The sequence below is a fragment of the Poromitra crassiceps genome (genome assembly GCF_964638095.1).
Source record: "Poromitra crassiceps genome assembly, chromosome: 1".
Classification (NCBI taxonomy): Eukaryota; Metazoa; Chordata; class Actinopteri; order Beryciformes; family Melamphaidae; genus Poromitra; species Poromitra crassiceps.
In genome coordinates, this window is record NC_139623.1 from 66,919,380 (window position 1) to 66,937,122 (window position 17,743).

The window sequence follows — 17,743 nt, forward strand, 5'->3', positions numbered from 1 at the left end:
CTTATGCCAGTTATGAGGATCAGCATTTTGAAGTTGACCTTGATGCTTTCCTGAAAATAGAACTTAGAACATAGATTTTTGTTCATATTGGAGGCCATTTGCTTGGTATCGATGTCTGACTGGAGGTCACAGTTTGTCCACCTATTCATGAACCACTACATGCTGCAGCCGTCCCGTTACTAGTCGAAGTGGATGCGACTTTGATCCAGTCGTATCATTAACATTACTGTCGAATTGTCAGAAGAAATATATTGCTTCCGGTTGGCGCTTTCAAAATAAAAGTATTTTTCACTACAGTAACACACAAGTAAAATTAACTAAAAAATATTGTATTTAATGATGAATGTGGAGATGTGAAGTCAATGAAAATACAGTTGGTTTATCAAAAGGATCATTTTCATGTATACAACAGCCATAAGGTTCTAGGTGCGTTCGTAAATCCAATCTGACGCTCTACACTGAAATGAGAGCGCGGATGTATACATCACGGACGGTCCAGTCAAGTGTGAGCTCTGGTGCTCGGAGTTACTACGCGGCGAACCCATAGAAATCGCGCGACTTCCGTTGTTTTCTCGCTGTCTGGGTTGGCTTGACGCAGCTTTCAGTCCGAAGGGGTGTGTTCAAAAGATTTAAATCCCACAGACATGCGCAAAGGGCCATCTGTGCTGCTGGGTGCGCCATATTGCCTGGCTTTACATGGGGAGTGGAGTTTAGGCGAGCCGCTTGAAAAAGCACCAAACCGCTCCTGACATGAAGCTCTGAGAGGAGGAACGGTAAAGCCAACGCCGTGGGAGTTATTTGTCTCCAAGGCGCCACTCACTGTTTGAGTCGCCGGTTTGCTCGTCGCCATTTCCCCCCTGGATAGCTTCTCTGTAGCGTCAACTCGAGTCCAATGGATCCCAGGAGTGCAGCTTGGATCCAGCCGGAGCAGAAGGGACCTGCCAACTCCCTGTGGATGCACATCTGGGAGACCTCTCAGGGATTTAGAGCCAACTTCGGCATCGACCACCATCCGGTGAGCTCACACGGCGAGCCGTGCAAAGCCGCTATGGTGCCGGCGGGGAAAGTGCCGAAGCGAGACGGCAGGAGCGTCCGCAGAAAGGGCTCGCTGTCGCCGTCTTCCTCCTCTCTGGACTCGGAGGAGGCCGAGGGCTCCGTGTCGCCGCTCGGCTCCTCTCTGCACATCGACAACCTGAACGTGGCGGAGGAGGCCGAGCGCTTTCTGCACTACGGCGAGTACGAGTTCAACGTGAACAACCTCAGACAGCAGCACCATCCCCATCCCGAGCCTCCCCCTTTCAGCCATGTTCAGCAGCAGCACTGTCGCAGCATGCAGCCGTCTGGCAGCAGCCACACCCCCACGGGAATGAAAGCGCCGCACGGGAACAAGCAGCACCAACATCAGCCACATGCATCTGGGCGCCGGCGGCACCTCAACAGAGCCAACACTTTTCACGGCATCAACCAGCTCCTGTCCAATGGCTGCAATGGGAACTACTCAGACTCCTCCTGTAGCCTGTGGAAAACGAGGCGGTACAGCCCTGGTATAAATGGGTAAGGGGATCTGGAAAGTTTTTTATTTTTTTATTTTTTTATTTACAATGAATGGCTTACTGTCTCATGCAGTGGTTCACATAGGTCTGGGTACTCCCAGGGGGGCTCAAATCAGTTCCAAGAGGGCCCCCTGGCCTGCACACAGACGTGGCTTTATTGCAGGACTGTATTGTTTAATTTGAGTTGAGGACATCAATAGGCTATATGGGAATGTCTATTCTGATGATCATGCCCTAGTACAGTGTATATATCCAGTTCTTCACCGAATCATATTCAAAAACAAAAGTCCTCTGATATGGACATCTGTCTGACAAAATCTTATTACCACTAAGTAAGGGTCCTCTTGATATGCAATTTTATCAACCTCAGGACAGGTCTAATTGACATTAGATGCACATTTGCAACAACAGCAGACTTTCATGGCTCTTTCATTTTCAAATGTGTGCATTTTATTTGAAAGCAGAAACATTTGGTGCAGTTATTGCCTATAACTCCTTTCTGTATTGACATGACATGGAATATAGTCAATTTCTTCCTGTAGGCCTAATACCACCCACCTCAATTCCAAATATACACCTGACAATGCAGCCCACACGAGCGTTCAGTGTTCACTATGACATTGCTGCTTTCCCCCCATGTAAATGAGCCTGATGCCAACGGTCCCATTGACCTTGTTCCTTGCAGACTTCACGAGGAGATAGTGGACTTCTTCAACTTCATGTCACCGCGGCCCGAAGAGGAGGCGATGCGAAGAGGTGTGGTGAACAGGATAGAGGCCGTCATCCAGGACTTGTGGCCCACAGCGCGGGTGAGTGTCAGTGGGCCAGCCAGCGTGTATATGAGCTGTACTCCACTGTGGCCTAGATACTGTTTTAGCCAGGTGACCTGAATGTATATGTGCTGCACATTGAGCCTGGAGGCACACAACACCCAATCAGCCAATGACATATGAAAGATACTAAGGTGTACTGTATCCAAGTTCAGGCTCAGTTTTATTGCTATGTCAGCTGCATAAATCATGTACATAATCTAAATATACAGATGTATAATAATTTCTCAAGGTGCAACAGAGGTGTAGTGCAATTCAAATCAACAATTCATATTTAAAAAATAGTAATGCATACTTAATCAGTTAAATGTGGTATTCAAGTCTCAGTTCTCAGGGGTAATGTTCTTTGCTATTGGCAGCATTACAGCATTGTTTTTTACTGATATGCTGCTGACAAACATGATATTAATCCAAAACATCGAAGTAATTTGGAAGTATTGTGACTCTCCAGCTGATGTCAAGGACTGAATGTCAGCTTTGTCCAAGTTCAGCTAAAGTGACTTTGACATTAAGTCCTTGACATCAGCTGGAGAGTCACAATACTTTTAGCACTTTAGCTGAACTTGGACAAAGCTGAGGATGGATTTTAAGATTGTCCTGATTACTTGTGGGTTTGGCTTGGGGCGGCCCTAGTGCTGCACGATTTGGGGGAAAGGTGCGATTAGCGATTATGGTGGACAATATTTTGCGATTGCGATATAATAAACAAATGGTATCTAGGGATGTGCCGGGATGACGGCATGATAACTAGGGATGGGCGCGAGTACTCGGGTACTCGAGCACTCGTTCATAACGTCAGTAGTCGAGTAACGTTTCTGCTGTTCGGGTACTCGCCCCACTCCGCACGCCTTTAAAAATGGCCTAGAAGATCTATGCACGCATCGTCATGTGGATCTGGCAGCATGAACTGCACGGGCGTCAAGTCAGCCAGAATGTACAAGTACATCGTCCGCTTTGTTGCTTTCAAAATAAAACGCTTATTGTACCTTATTTATTTTGAGTAATGCGTTACAGCCAGTTTCACGCCATATAACATCACAACGAGTATTTTGATACAAGGTTTGCTGCTTCATTCGTTGAAATACCTTTTCTCCTCCAACGTGCATTAATAAGCTATTTACTTTTGTTTAAGTAACATTATTTTGAAAGTTTTAACCGGAAGTTTTCCAGCTCATCCCGAAAATGGTGGCTGAAGATATGCTCCCGAAGGAGACGCAGACTTCTTCATAGCGCACGCCCGATAAAACTCATTCAAAACTTTGCAGTAAACGCTAGTTTACCGACTACACTGTCGTTTCCCATAACGGTAGTCACAAGGAATGTGGAGAAAGAATCACTTTTTGGGAGACAATCGCTTCATGGTGATCACTATTCAGCTGCAGCTCAGCAGCTGTAACGTTAATCACACTGGTCAGTTTTCACTTTTTGGCAGAACACCGGACCTTGTAATCCGTGGATTTACGTTAGTGTAACAGTGATCATAAAGTAAAATGGATGATACTGGACAATAACCTGACATTGCTGGACAATGGACATGTAGGCTATTGGAAATGCATTCGCTTGTTTCACAACTTGTCTGCTCCAAAGCGCTAATGCCATCCATCCAACCATCGGAGATAGGTAGGCTTTAGATGTTCGCGTCACCTAATATCACAGTCAGTCCCTCTCTTGACAAAAAATGCTCCAGGTAGCGCTTTTTCCATGCAAAAATGCAAACGTTATGTGTGAACAGCCCCATATACAGCAAATTACCCCTGCTCAGTCATTACCATAGTAATCACACAGCAGACCCCCCCCCCCCCCCGCGCGCGCGCGCGAGTGCTCGAGCACTCGTTCATAATATAAGGAGAGTACTCGAGTATTTAAATTGCTTGAAATGCCCATCCCTAATGATAACCTTGGACAAAAATACCACGGTTTCACTTATCACGGACTAAAATACATGAAATCTATTACAATTTAAAATATATTAAAACTAAATAAATACAACAATTTGAAATAAAATTATCTTAAAAAACATTTTGAGACATTTGCCTGTCCCAAACATGTAAAAAAGAAACACCAGACAAATAGAAACTGCACTGTGTTACAGCACATAGAAGATGGCTCAAGGCTCAGACTGCAAAGTTAGTTACCGTAATTTCCGCACTATAAGCCGCACCGGAGTATAAGCCGCAGCAGCAAAATTGCCTGTTTGTTACATATATAAGCCGCACCGGACTATAAGCCGCAGGTGTTTTAATGTTTTTTTTTTTTTTTTTTTTTTTTTTTTTTAATTGTGTTTTAATGTTTAATTACCATATGTAAGGGTTCATGCACAGAGGGGATTGTCGGGAAAGAGATGGCTGTTTGAGGAAGCTCCCATTTATTAACATTTCAACAAAACAACATAACACAACACCACCTGTGTTTTTTTTTACAGTGCACACAGTGTCCGCGGTGTGGTGAAAAGAGGGCAAGAGAGGAAATTAAAACAGAAGTGGATTTATAGTTAGAAAGAGTGCTAAAGAAGAGAGAATTCTGTTTTTTATTTTTTATTTTTTCCGAAAAAATCCATAGATAAGCCGCACCGTTATATAAGCCGCAGGGCCAAAAAACGGGGAAAAAGCCGCGGCTTATAGTCCGAAATTTACGGTACATGTCTGTCCAGTAATACAATGATAGACCTCGTTTATTTATTTTGTAGCGACAGATGGCCTTAAACGCCACACTCACGTGATGCTCCTTGAGAGAGAGGCAAGGTAACGTGCATCTGCAGACTTTATCGAGGGACCATGAAGGCGTCATGTGACAGGCTAGTAGCAGCACCTCCAGGTGCAGCTGGCAGCGAGTGCGAGCCATGTAAAAACTGGATCGGCAGCACATGGCACGTGGATCGGCAAAATCCAATCCATGTATTACGTCAGTATCAGCACCCGATATTGGATCGGATCGGTCCCATCCCTAACTTGAATGGTTTATTTTCCTCCCGACCTGTCTGTCTTGTAGGCTATGTGAAAATGCAGGAGGGTGATAGTGTCGCATCAGCCTATATCGAGACATATAGCCTAACTTTTGTGGGGAGAAATCAATTGAAAACTAGTCGGATATGACTTGAGTGCCACTTGTAAAATCATCCACAGTGTAATGTTAGTGCGATGGTGCGAGTCGTGCGACCACTATTTTGACTGGCGGCTTTTGGGGCGATGTAACAAAGGCACCCCACGTTATCGCCTGAATGCGTCGGAATGCATCCTCCGTTAAAACTGCATGTTTTTTAATGGAGTTTGGTTACAGATTTGCTACAGCTGTTTCCATTGCATTTATCACATTTATTTTTATCGATACACCCTACGACACCCCACTCCTCCCCTCGCGCTCCCCCCGCCGCCCACACTACTGGCCATCGGCAGAGAAAACGGACCATTTACAGCTGTTTCTAAACAAAGACCCCTCGTGTTTAGAAAGGTAAAACGTACCATAGCCTACACAGCCTTTTAAAATGTCCTTTCCTGGTTCGCTTGCACACATGCTTGTTTTGAAGGGGAGAAGGCAGAAAGAGGGTGAAGTGAGACCTGCCCACTCCAGATGTTCTACAGCCGCACTACACACAGCGGCCACTATGTCTCGATGGAGTGTATCTGAATGTGGCCTTATGGACCCAGTTGCAGGGCCTGAGATCCTCACGCAGGGCCCTCCTGGTCTTATGGACCCAGTGTAGGAAATAAAATAGAAAATATTTTGGGGTCGAAAAAATTTGGGCATTTACCAAATTTTGGGGGCAATTAAAAAAAGTTATTAGTGCATAAAGTTGCAACAGTGCAAGGTCGATTTTACATATTTGCAGCTAGTTTTATAAAATGTGAAGCGCTCCCACACTTCAGTCTAGTTGAAACGTTTTCGTCGCATCCACCATGTTGGCACCATGCGTCTCCATGGAGACAACACGTGACATAGTCAGTCCGCGACACAGTTAGACGCGACTCACAACGGAGATAAACATTTATAATATATAATTATATAGCTATGCGACCCAACAAATCGCAACCCAACGAATCGATAATGCAATTTGTTGCCAACAAATTTAATCGATTTTTATTTTATTTTATCGATTAGTTGTTGCAGCCCTAGTTTTTTTGTTGATTACTAGTTGTATTATCTCTGGACTTGCTTGTTTTCTTATCTAACCAGGGTTTTTCCTGCATAGAGAAATCTTTGTGTCAGTCGGTGTCAAAATGATAAAAAACATAGGTTATCTTGCTAGCTTAAATATTAAGGGCCGTTTATAGCATGAATGAATGAATTAATTAATTTATTTGGTGATAAAATAAAATAACACAACAGTACATATAGTAATGAAAGAACAGACAATATTTCAATCACCGAGGATAAAAACACAAAAAAGTCTGAGCGCTTATTTCCATTGTGGTCCTCACTAGCAGCAGAGCCGTATAATTGAAGTTCCGACATCTCCCTTGACAATTTTTTACATTGCAAAAAAGGAACTTCTGGGAAGTAAGGTTCTGGATTAAGGAGTGCTCTCGAGTTGCAGAAGATGTTCTTTGAAAGGATTAGACATTTAAATAATCAAATATATATAATCAGCTTTATTTTATGCATTCAAGCGTAGCACGAGCAACCTTCCTGGATCCGCATTTTGGACCTCCGTTGTCGCCACTCTCTTACTAAACCACTCTGGTTTATAGTACAGCGATTTATGATGGTTGCGACCTACCTACCATGATCGTATTCCATCGTCGATGTCCATCAGACATGATATTCTATCATCGATGTCCAATTGTCCATTGGACAATAATTGACATTCAGCGATGCTCATCGGGCCATCATAAATCGCTGTATTATAAACTGGTCTTTACAATGATGTGAACTTGAAGGCATGCAACCATGGACTGCTGGCTAAAGCGTAAATCTACGCTTGTAGCACGGACGGCAGTAATAATGTTACCAGTGTCATGTCTAACATGACTAGCGGGAAGCAGCAGTCCAAACACACGTTGTAGAGTCTAAAATGTGTGGGGTGGCCAAACTTCGGTCCGCGGGCCAACTGTGGCCCGTTGCCCGTTTTTAAGTGGCCCGCCATAAATTTAACAAAACAAAAAAAATCAGTTTCGTTTTTTCGTTTGTTTTTTTGTTTTAAATGAAAAATGGGACAGTTTTTCTTTCTTTTTTCATTTAAAACCAAAAATGGGGGAAAAAAAAAAAAAAAAAAAAGTTATACATGAGTACCTGACCTGGTCTATTTTCCATTGTTTTTTAAAACATTTTTAATACTTAATTTTGGTTAAATTATCTGTCTTAACCTGTTGACACAGGAAAAGAAAAATTCATCAATAAACTGTGTCATTTATTTATTTATTTATTTATTTAGGTAGAAATTTAATTTTTGATGGCACAGAGGTTTTCTGGTCTAAATTGTTCTCCCGCTTTCAGTCCAAACAGGTTGAAAACTGCCACGCTTAAAATTGTTTGGCCCACGACTCCTTATATTGTTCTGTATGCGGCCCACAACCAAAAAAGTTTGGCCACCCCTGTTTTAGACTAACGTTACCTGGCTCAGAATATATCCGTGGCTCGGTTTGTAAAATGTACGGGGCGATGTACGATAGGGCTGTCACTTTTTATTCAAAATTCGAATTTAACTTCGAATGTGGGGGAGGAGGGCATGTTTGAATGTATAATTGACCTGTTCGATTTTTTTTTTTTTTTTTTTTTTATTAACCAAAATTAACCAACTGCTGCTTGCTGGTAATGTTAATCTCATGTCAGAAAAAGTCTCCAGATTTGTCGCGTTAGTCTCTTCTGAGAAAGATTGTCTCCAGGGTCTGAAAAGTTGTCTCGAGTTGGATGCAGCCAAGTTTGTGAGGCAGTGTTGTGACTGTGAACGTCCAAACTAAAGGTGCTCTTATACTCGAGCAAAGCTCCGTGGGGGTGGGGCCCCGCGAGTCTCCGTGAGTCTCCGTCAGACCTCGCGCTGGGGGTGATGCCATTATACTCAGAAAGTGATCAGCATGTATTGTACAATGGTGAGAACAGCCCGTGAAAAGTCGCAATGAAACGCTGTGCAGTACTGAGTGCGCTTTCACTCTCAAACGACCGCACATCAGCACATGAAGGACTCACCAAACTTGTTTTTACTGAAAGCCGTTTTTACTTCTCAGCCCTGATAGCCTACTCTGTGCTGCTTTTAATCTCTCTCAATAATGCTCTCAATACAACACATTTACTTGGTGAAATGACTAAAAACGAACAGTTGCAAATCTAAGTTTATAGCCTACCACATGGGTCAAGAAATGTGGCGAAAACACAGCTCATAGTTCAGGGGTTCAGTGGCTCGAAAGCGGACATGTTTGGAGAGAAGCTCGCGCTGTTAGAAAAAAAATCAGGCACAACGCGAGCGGCCGTTGGAGCTAGCGAATAACCACGCCCAACAGATTTACGTAATTTGACGCGCCCGCCCCTCGCTCCACCCCCGCGCCCTTCACGGCAGGGTGAGCATAATTCAGCCTTAACACAGCAGCGGAGAGGAGCTGACAGCTGAGGATTTTTTTTTATATTCTTTTAATATTTTATATTATATTATATATATTTATACGATGTAACCGGCCGATGCCCGGTGGCCTGGCCTGCAAAAAAAAAAAAAATTAACCAAAAAACTTCGAATATATTCGAACATTTTGCGGGCAATTAAAGTTTGTTCCAACTTTATTTTGGGAAAAAGTGACAGCCCTAATGTACGATGTTACAAAATGTTCTCAGATGCTGTTTCTCCTGTGAGGCAGATTCAGCATTTGATGATATTGTGTCTCTCCTACCCAAATCTGAAAATATTTGTATTAGATATGATTTTGTCCAGAATTCCCATATAAAAAAGTATTGTAGGTACAGAGGGAACAGTGAAACTATCATCAAAATAGCCATTCTTCTACATTCTCTAATTGTTAGCGTCTTGTAAATGAAATGAGATTGTGTGTGCGCAACAGTCTCATCATGGTTACTGTCGCATGTAGTCACCCCCCAAAGGCTCATCCTGACACAGGAAAACCCCCCGCTAACATGTAGTCACCCCCCAAAGGCTCATCCTGACACAGGAAAACCCCCGCTAACTAGGGGTGGGGGAAAAAATCGATTCACCTAAGTATCGCGATTTTTAATGTCACGATTTTTTGGATCGATCTTTTATTCCAGAATCGATAATCGCAAATTTAAAAAAAAAAAAAAAAAAAAATTTTTTTTTTTTTTTTTTTTTTTTTTTTTGGGTGCTTGCAGTCAGGCCACTCACTGAACAGCAGGCCAGGCGCCGCCTACTGGTTTACTAGTGGTTTTATTACTTTATTAGTTAGTCTGAAGTAATAATTACACTTCAGGGTTAAAGTGGGTGCATCTCATTGTAAAATTGGACCCAAATCTGGCTTCAAACGGCCCAAATTTCACGCGCGTTGGCCCATATCGGCCTGGCCTGCTTGGTATCTAATGCCCGGCCTGAATTATGATCCCAGTCCGCCCCTGTTTTTAACTATATCGCCCAGCCCTACTCATGATATATAATATACAGTCTCTAGTGTATGATTCAACTTTTCCCATGTTCTAATCTAGTGTAAAAAAGCAAACAAACTGAAAAAATAAAAGAAAAAAATAAACAAAAATCGCAATAAATCGTAATATCGAATCGCAATAATCGTAGAATCGCAATAATCGTGAATCGCAATATATATCGAATCGGCACCAAAGTATCGTGATAGTATCGAATCGGGAGATAAGTGAATCGGCACAGCCCTACCGCTAACATGTAGTCACCCCCCAAAGACTCATCCTGACACAGGAAAACCCCCCGCTAACATGTAGTCACCCCCCAAAGGCTCATCCTGACACAGGAAAACCCCCCGCTAACATGTAGTCACCCCCCAAAGGCTCATCCTGACACAGGAAAACCCCCCGCTAACATGTAGTCACCCCCCAAAGGCTCATTCTGACACAGGAAAACCCCCCGCTAACATGTAGTCACCCCCCAAAGGCTCATCCTGACACAGGAAAACCCCCCGCTAACATGTAGTCACCCCCCAAAGGCTCATTCTGACACAGGAAAAACCCCCGCTAACATGTAGTCACCCCCCAAAGGCTCATCCTGACACAGGAAAAACCCCCGCTAACATGTAGTCACCCCCCAAAGGCTCATTCTGACACAGGAAAACCCCCCGCTAACATGTAGTCACCCCCCAAAGGCTCATTCTGACACAGGAAAACCCCCGCTAACATGTAGTCACCCCCCAAAGGCTCATTCTGACACAGGAAAACCCCCCGCTAACATGTAGTCACCCCCCAAAGGCTCATTCTGACACAGGAAAACCCCCCGCTAACATGTAGTCACCCCCCAAAGGCTCATTCTGACACAGGAAAACCCCCCGCTAACATGTAGTCACCCCCCAAAGGCTCATTCTGACACAGGAAAACCCCCCGCTAACATGTAGTCACCCCCCAAAGGCTCATTCTGACACAGGAAAACCCCCCGCTAACCCTGTTTTAATGTGACTGACCTACTGACTCCCCACATTGTTGTTGTTGAAACACGCATGGGTTAGTGTTGAGCAGCAGCGGCAACAGTCCAGATCCAGCTTAACTAGGCTTGGCTAGTCTTAAGTTATTATTTAGCATATTCACTTTGATTTATTGCATTGTAAATGACTTAACTGTTTTCTATGTAAGCCAATTTTATTATCCTGCGTGCGTATTATGCTGTGTGTGTTTGAATTGTCCACTGCACCCTTCAGCCTCCGTTTGGCCATACTTCTGGCAGTCAACAGCCTGCTTTACATTTAGAAGGCCAAACAGAGCTGGCCAGATGTCATCATTATTCACGTCACTTACATTTCCCCAAGTGAATTATTTTCCATCCTATATTGCCAGCAGAATGGTATTCCTGGCCTTGAGAAGTCCCACTGGGCCTTGCTGTGAATTTGATTGTATTATTTGTTCTTTCTATAAAGACAATTTGTGCTTTTAGGGCTGTGAACATTTCTCGATTCTTAGATGCGTCACGAGGCGGACGTGGACGATTCTGAATCGATGCACAAATGTAAAAAAATCGATTCAGGGCCTAAAATTCAGCTGGGATTGTGCCTAATTGTGTCACTTCCCGCAAATCTAGCATTTATAATGTGGGGGAAATCCCGCAGACATGTACAGCGGTGTCAAAATAAATGCTTTATTTTAATGGCTTCTGTGTGCTTTAAACTTGTGCATATTGCTGCAATCTGTGCAATCGTTGCAGAATCGTTCTTTTATTTTGCCGCCCACAAAATACGTAATGGCCGTTTGCAAAGATGAGGTCTATGCCTCCCAGAGTTCACACTTAACTGCTTCACTATAAGAGGTCTATGCCTCCCAGAGTTCACTCTTAACTGCTTCACTATTACCGCTTTCAAACAGACACGGTTCTGGTTCTGGCTCTGGTTCCGTTCTGGAGTCTCAGAACCTTGGTGCTTTCTGGCGAACCAGCCCGTGTTCACACCAGTTTATGCGGAACCAAAGTGGGAGGACATTATTCGGTAGTCCTTCGTTTTTTTTTTTTTTTTTAAGTTTATTAATTATTTGGTCTGGCGTTCGAGTGAACCCAGCCTTGGCCCTCTCTTCTGCAAGTTCGGCATACGACTTGCTCTTTCTTGTACTGCTTTCTAGCTTTTCTTGAGATTCGGTAGATGCCCAAATCGCCACTAAACATTTGGTTTCCTCAGGAGACCACTGCAAATTATTGTTCTCCATGTTGTCACTGCCTTCTTCTCCTTCCTGCTCGTTTTCACAGCCTAGAATGAGACACGCCCACTGATGATGTCACGGTTCCCAAGGAAAACCAACTATTTTTTGGTTCCGCTGAGAACCAACTTTTCAGGTTCCGAACCAATTATTTTTTCGGTCTGAATGCGCCGGCCAGTTCAGATTAGGGTTCTGGAACCGGAACCGGCACGGAGCCCTGCCGGTGTGAAAGCCCTATATAAGAGGTCTATGCCTCCCAGAGTTCACTCTTAACTGCTTCACTATAAGAGGTCTATGCCTCCCAGAGTTCACACTTAACTGCTTCACTATAAGAGGTCTATGCCTCCCAGAGTTCACGCTTAACTGCTTCACTATAAGAGGTCTATGCCTCCCAGAGTTCACTCTTAACTGCTTCACTATAAGAGGTCTATGCCTCCCAGAGTTCACACTTAACTGCTTCACTATAAGAGGTCTATGCCTCCCAGAATTCACACTTAACTGCTTCACTATAAGAGGTCTATGCCTCCCAGAGTTCACTCTTAACTGCTTCACTATAAGAGGTCTATGCCTCCCAGAGTTCACACTTAACTGCTTCACTATAAGAGGTCTATGCCTCCCAGAGTTCACACTTAACTGCTTCACTATAAGAGGTCTATGCCTCCCAGAGTTCACTCTTAACTGCTTCACTATAAGAGGTCTGTGCCTCCCAGAGTTCACACTTAACTGCTTCACTTTAAGAGGTCTATGCCTCCCAGAGTTCACACTTAACTGCTTCACTTTAAGAGGTCTATGCCTCCCAGAGTTCACACTTAACTGCTTCACTTTAAGAGGTCTATGCCTCCCAGAGTTCACACTTAACTGCTTCACTTTAAGAGGTCTATGCCTCCCAGAGTTCACACTTAACTGCTTCACTATAAGAGGTCTATGCCTCCCAGAGTTCACACTTAACTGCTTCACTATAAGAGGTCTATGCCTCCCAGAGTTCACACTTAACTGCTTCACTATAAGAGGTATATGCCTCCCAGAGTTCACACTTAACTGCTTCACTATAAGAGGTCTATTCCTCCCAGAGTTCACACTTAACTGCTTCACTTTAAGAGGTATATGCCTCCCAGAGTTCACACTTAACTGCTTCACTATTAGGGCTGTGAATCTTCACTGGCCTCACGATTCGATTCGATTACGATTCATCTGTCAACGATTCGATTCGATTAAACGATGCATCACGATGCATCTTAAATCGATGCATCACTTTTTCCGCAATACATGATTTATTTTTTCTCACTTTCTTTTTTCTCACTGTGTGGCTACTTTTAAAATAAAAGTGCATTTGGAATTGCATTGTATTATGATCCATAATTAAAATAAACAACTGCATGTACTTACATTCTATTTTATTTGATAAAAAAAAAAAAAAAAAAAATTTAATAATCAATTTTTGATATTTGTTAATCGATGCAGAATCGTGCACGTCCGCACCGCGATGCATCTTATAATCGATTATTTTTGACACCCCTATTCACTATAAGAGGTCTATGCCTCCCAGAGTTCACACTTAACTGCCTCACTATAAGAGGTCTATGCCTCCCAGAGTTCACACTTAACTGCTTCACTATAAGAGGTCTATGCCTCCCAGAGTTCACACTTAACTACCTCACTATAATACTTTTTTTATATAAAAAGTCCCAGTAGTACACATGTTTTTGTTACCCAGGAAAGTAGCAGGGGGTAGCAGCAGCAGCAGCAGCAGCATCGCCTTTTAAACTTTTATATCACACTCTCAACCCATGTTTCTCCACTGCTGCAGGCTGTCTCTTCCCCCTCCCTTCTCCCTTCTTCTCTCATGGCGACGGCGCTGTGTCAGGCCACCCAAAACAAAATGGAAACTTCCTGGTAAAAATGTCAAACTAATGTCATTTAAACAAGTAAACAGCCTGACTGCTGCACGTTGGAGGAGAAAAAGGTGTTTCAACAAACGAAGCAGCAAACATTGTATCAAAAATACTCGTGATGGTAAGATTACATAAAATGGCTGTAAAGCATGACTCAAAATGTTTAACGTTACGAGGGTTTTATTTTTGAAAGAGCTAAAGCGGACGATCTACTTACATTCTGGCTGACTTGATGCTGTCTGTGCCTGGGCTATGGGGTGCACTCGTGCATGAGAGATGCTTTTTTCCTCTGCATATTCCTTCAATGTAAAATAATTAACCTTTAAGAAAGTCGAATTTCAGGCTGTGGGAATCACTGAATCTCACTGACTCACGCTGGAAAAGGGGCGGCAACTCAAGAGGACGAGAAGCAGGGTTGGAAAATCATGGGTTAGACCACCACCAAGATTTATATGGCCAGCCGGAGCAGAGCCGCCACGTAAAACCCACCTCACTTGCAGGGTCGCTCTATCAGCTAAACGGCGCGCCTTGGAAACCTTAAGACTGAAGAAAATGCCACTAGTTTGTGGATATTAGTGGGATTTTTGGCCAGTCTAAAAGGGGTTTAAGAGGTCTATGCCTCCCAGAGTTCACACTTAACTCTCCTCCTCCCACCCTCCCTCCACCTGTGGGAGCTCCGGGGGGAAAATGGCGGCGATTGAGTGCAAGGCAGTCTGAATGAAATTGAATGTAACTCTCCCAATTCTGTATGTATGTATTAAATTCTAAAAAACGACCCTCAACATTTGGGAAGGCTAAGCCACACAACTAGTTCGTTATAATCTAACGTCATGCTTTGAAGGCGACTTTACGACGATGAGCCAAGGCAACGGCCAGTCACAACTCTCGTGCAGCTGATGTCACGCACGTATCGTCGCCGCTGAGTTACATTTTGGAGCAGCCCCCGTCAGCCGACGGTGCCCCCTCCCCGTAGGACGGCGCTCCACCCGCCGTCCTACGGGGAGGGCGGGGCGAGGCTCTGACGGACGAGTCTGTAAACACCTTAAGAGGTCTGTGCCTCCCAGAGTTCACACTTAACCGCCTCACTATTGAGTTAATTTGAACAAGACAGGTTTAGATCCAGATGATGGGAAGGATGTGGTGTTTGAGGAACCATGACATGATTGTTAATGTTAATTTGATGATGTTGATGATGTTCTGCAGGTGGAGATATTTGGCAGCTTCAGCACAGGACTATATCTCCCAACAAGGTAATGTTGGAGAAGTGTGTTTTTGACGTGGTTTGTTCATGTCCTTTTTTAAATCTGAGAGATCCACAACTACAACCACTTTACTGGAATTCACATTTGACTAAATCTTTTTCTCGGGTCTCAACGTACGACAGAAGACTGTGGGCGTACGGTCAATTCCACACAAATCTCAGCATTTATCAATCTGGACTAGGGATGCACGATATGGATTTTTTTTCAGCTGATACCGATAACCGATAATTACCTGCTTCTCATGGCCGATACCATAACCGATAATTTCATATTTTTGTATTTTAAAAAGAAAAGTTTATAATAATAATAATGTAGTGAGCAAAGATGTACTATTTAATATTCCATAGCTCTGACCTAACCAAATCTAACTGACATCACTATTGTGAACATAATACACTGCACTCTTATAGTGATCACTTTGGGACAGGTCAAATTGATCACTATAAGCGGATGATGGAAGCTGTGGTGGCCCCTAAGTAGGCCTACTATTCCCCCCATTTTTCCCAACCCCACTAAACTAACCTTGCTGCTACAACTCTTGGTTTTGGAGGGGAGAGGTAGGGAGGAGGTTTATTTTGTCTGGTGCTAAATAAATAATGTTCTAATCTAAATAAAGAACAATGTTGAAATTGAGAATTTTGGACTTATTATTTTACAACTACATTTTTGTTGTTGCAGTGTGTAAAGTACCGAAAAAGTACTTTACGGAAAAAAGAAGGAAAACAAAATCGAATTCCAGGTACTGGTACCGTACCGGCATCAGTTCAAATGTGAACGGTACTCATTCCGTGAAAGGGGCTTTAGGCTGGCCATTGTGTGAAACGGTTGGGAACCGCTGCTTTAGCTCCATGGCAATCCTGGCATTGCATGTTCATGAGTTGTGGCTCATTATGTATTGCAATAAAGTAATTGTATGTATTTGATCGCAGTGACATTGACCTGGTGGTGTTTGGAAAGTGGGAGCATCCTCCACTCCAGGAACTGGAACAGGCCCTGAGGAAACACAATGTGGCAGGACCGTATCCCATCAAGGTCCTGGACAAAGCCACGGTCAGTCTAAGCATTTATGAGTCTGGGATCCACAGTCGATCTCAGTTTGTAGCCCATTTTCATGCCTCCCCCAGCAATAGCAGTGGCCGGTGCATTGTGTTTTCGGGTTGTCCCATACGTACGTATGTTGCATGCTCATTAACGCGATATCTCAAGAACGCCTTGAGAGAATTGCTTCAAATTTGGCTCCTCAAACATCCACTTGAACTAAGGATGAACCGATTTAGATTTTGGTGGTCAAAAGAGGGAATGGCTAGGGGGATATGAGGGGTGGCTAGAGGGAGTGGCTAGGGGGATATGAGGGGTGGCTAGAGGGAATGGCTAGGGGGATATGAGGGGTGGCTAGAGGGAGTGGCTAGGGGGATATGAGGGGTGGGTAGAGGGAATGGCTAGGGGGATATGAGGGGTGGCTAGAGGGAGTGGCTAGGGGGATATGAGGGGTGGCTAGAGGGAGTGGCTAGGGCGATATGAGGGGTGGCTAGAGGGAGTGGCTAGGGGGATATGAGGGGTGGGTGGAGGGAATGGCTAGGGGGATATGAGGGGTGGCTAGAGGGAATGGCTAGGGGGATATGAGGGGTGGCTAGAGGGAGTGGCTAGGGGGATATGATGGGTGGCTAGAGGGAGTGGCTAGGGGGATATGAGGGGTGGCTAGAGGGAGTGGCTAGGGGGATATGAGGGGTGGGTAGAGGGAGTGGCTAGGGGGATATGAGGGGTGGCTAGAGGGAATGGCTGGGGCAGGGGCACTCAATTAAAATTCATAGAGGTCCAGTTAGAGAAAATGTCCTCAAGCAAAGGTCCGGAACATTGTAACGTACAGTAGCTTGCGTTATGATTCAGTGCCATTGAACTTAGGCTACTTCAATGATTGCAGTAGCCTAATGGTACAATGTCTGTATGTAGTCAACGACTGACTGTTAAATCAAAATAAACATCAACAATGTTTATTTAGTTTTCATATTTAACTGGATTAATTATAAATAACTAGCCTACAATAATAATAAATACATGTTATTTTCTCATTTCAAGTAAAATAATGGCTGCATTTAAAAATAACATACAACAGAGTGCTTTGGGAAAATGTGCATCTTAAAAGTGTTTTAATTTGAGAAAGAAAATCTTCTTTTCTTCCTTTTACTCCACCTTTTCTCTTGAGAGAAGTGAGCTCCCTATCTATCTATCTATCTGTCTCAGTGTCTCTATCTATCTATCTATCTATCTATCTATCTATCTATCTGTCTCAGTGCGTCTCTATCTATCTATCTGCCTGCCTGCCTGTCTGTCTGTCTGTCTGTCTGTCTGCCTGCCTGTTGCCGAACTGATCTATCGATCGTTCGCAATGCAAACGTCACATGCCGTTGGGCAGTGAATGTGTGAGTGTGCCCTCAGTCTGGATTTGAGTGTGTTTGCTC

The 17,743-nt window shown here is 43.8% G+C and overlaps 1 protein-coding gene across 1 annotated transcript in view; it reads left to right on the forward strand.

The window, feature by feature from the left end:
• Positions 1–351: 351 nt before the first annotated feature.
• LOC310791252 (terminal nucleotidyltransferase 4A-like) overlaps positions 352–17,743 on the forward strand; it is a gene marked incomplete at its 3' end in the record, with an annotated part of 33,480 nt that continues 16,088 nt past the window's right edge. The window contains exons 1-4 of the mRNA XM_083652932.1: positions 352–1,554; positions 2,239–2,362; positions 15,226–15,272; positions 16,214–16,334. Coding sequence (XP_083509058.1) covers positions 893–1,554; positions 2,239–2,362; positions 15,226–15,272; positions 16,214–16,334 — 954 coding nt within the window. The 5' untranslated portion in view covers positions 352–892. The remainder of the gene's footprint in view (positions 1,555–2,238; positions 2,363–15,225; positions 15,273–16,213; positions 16,335–17,743) is intronic.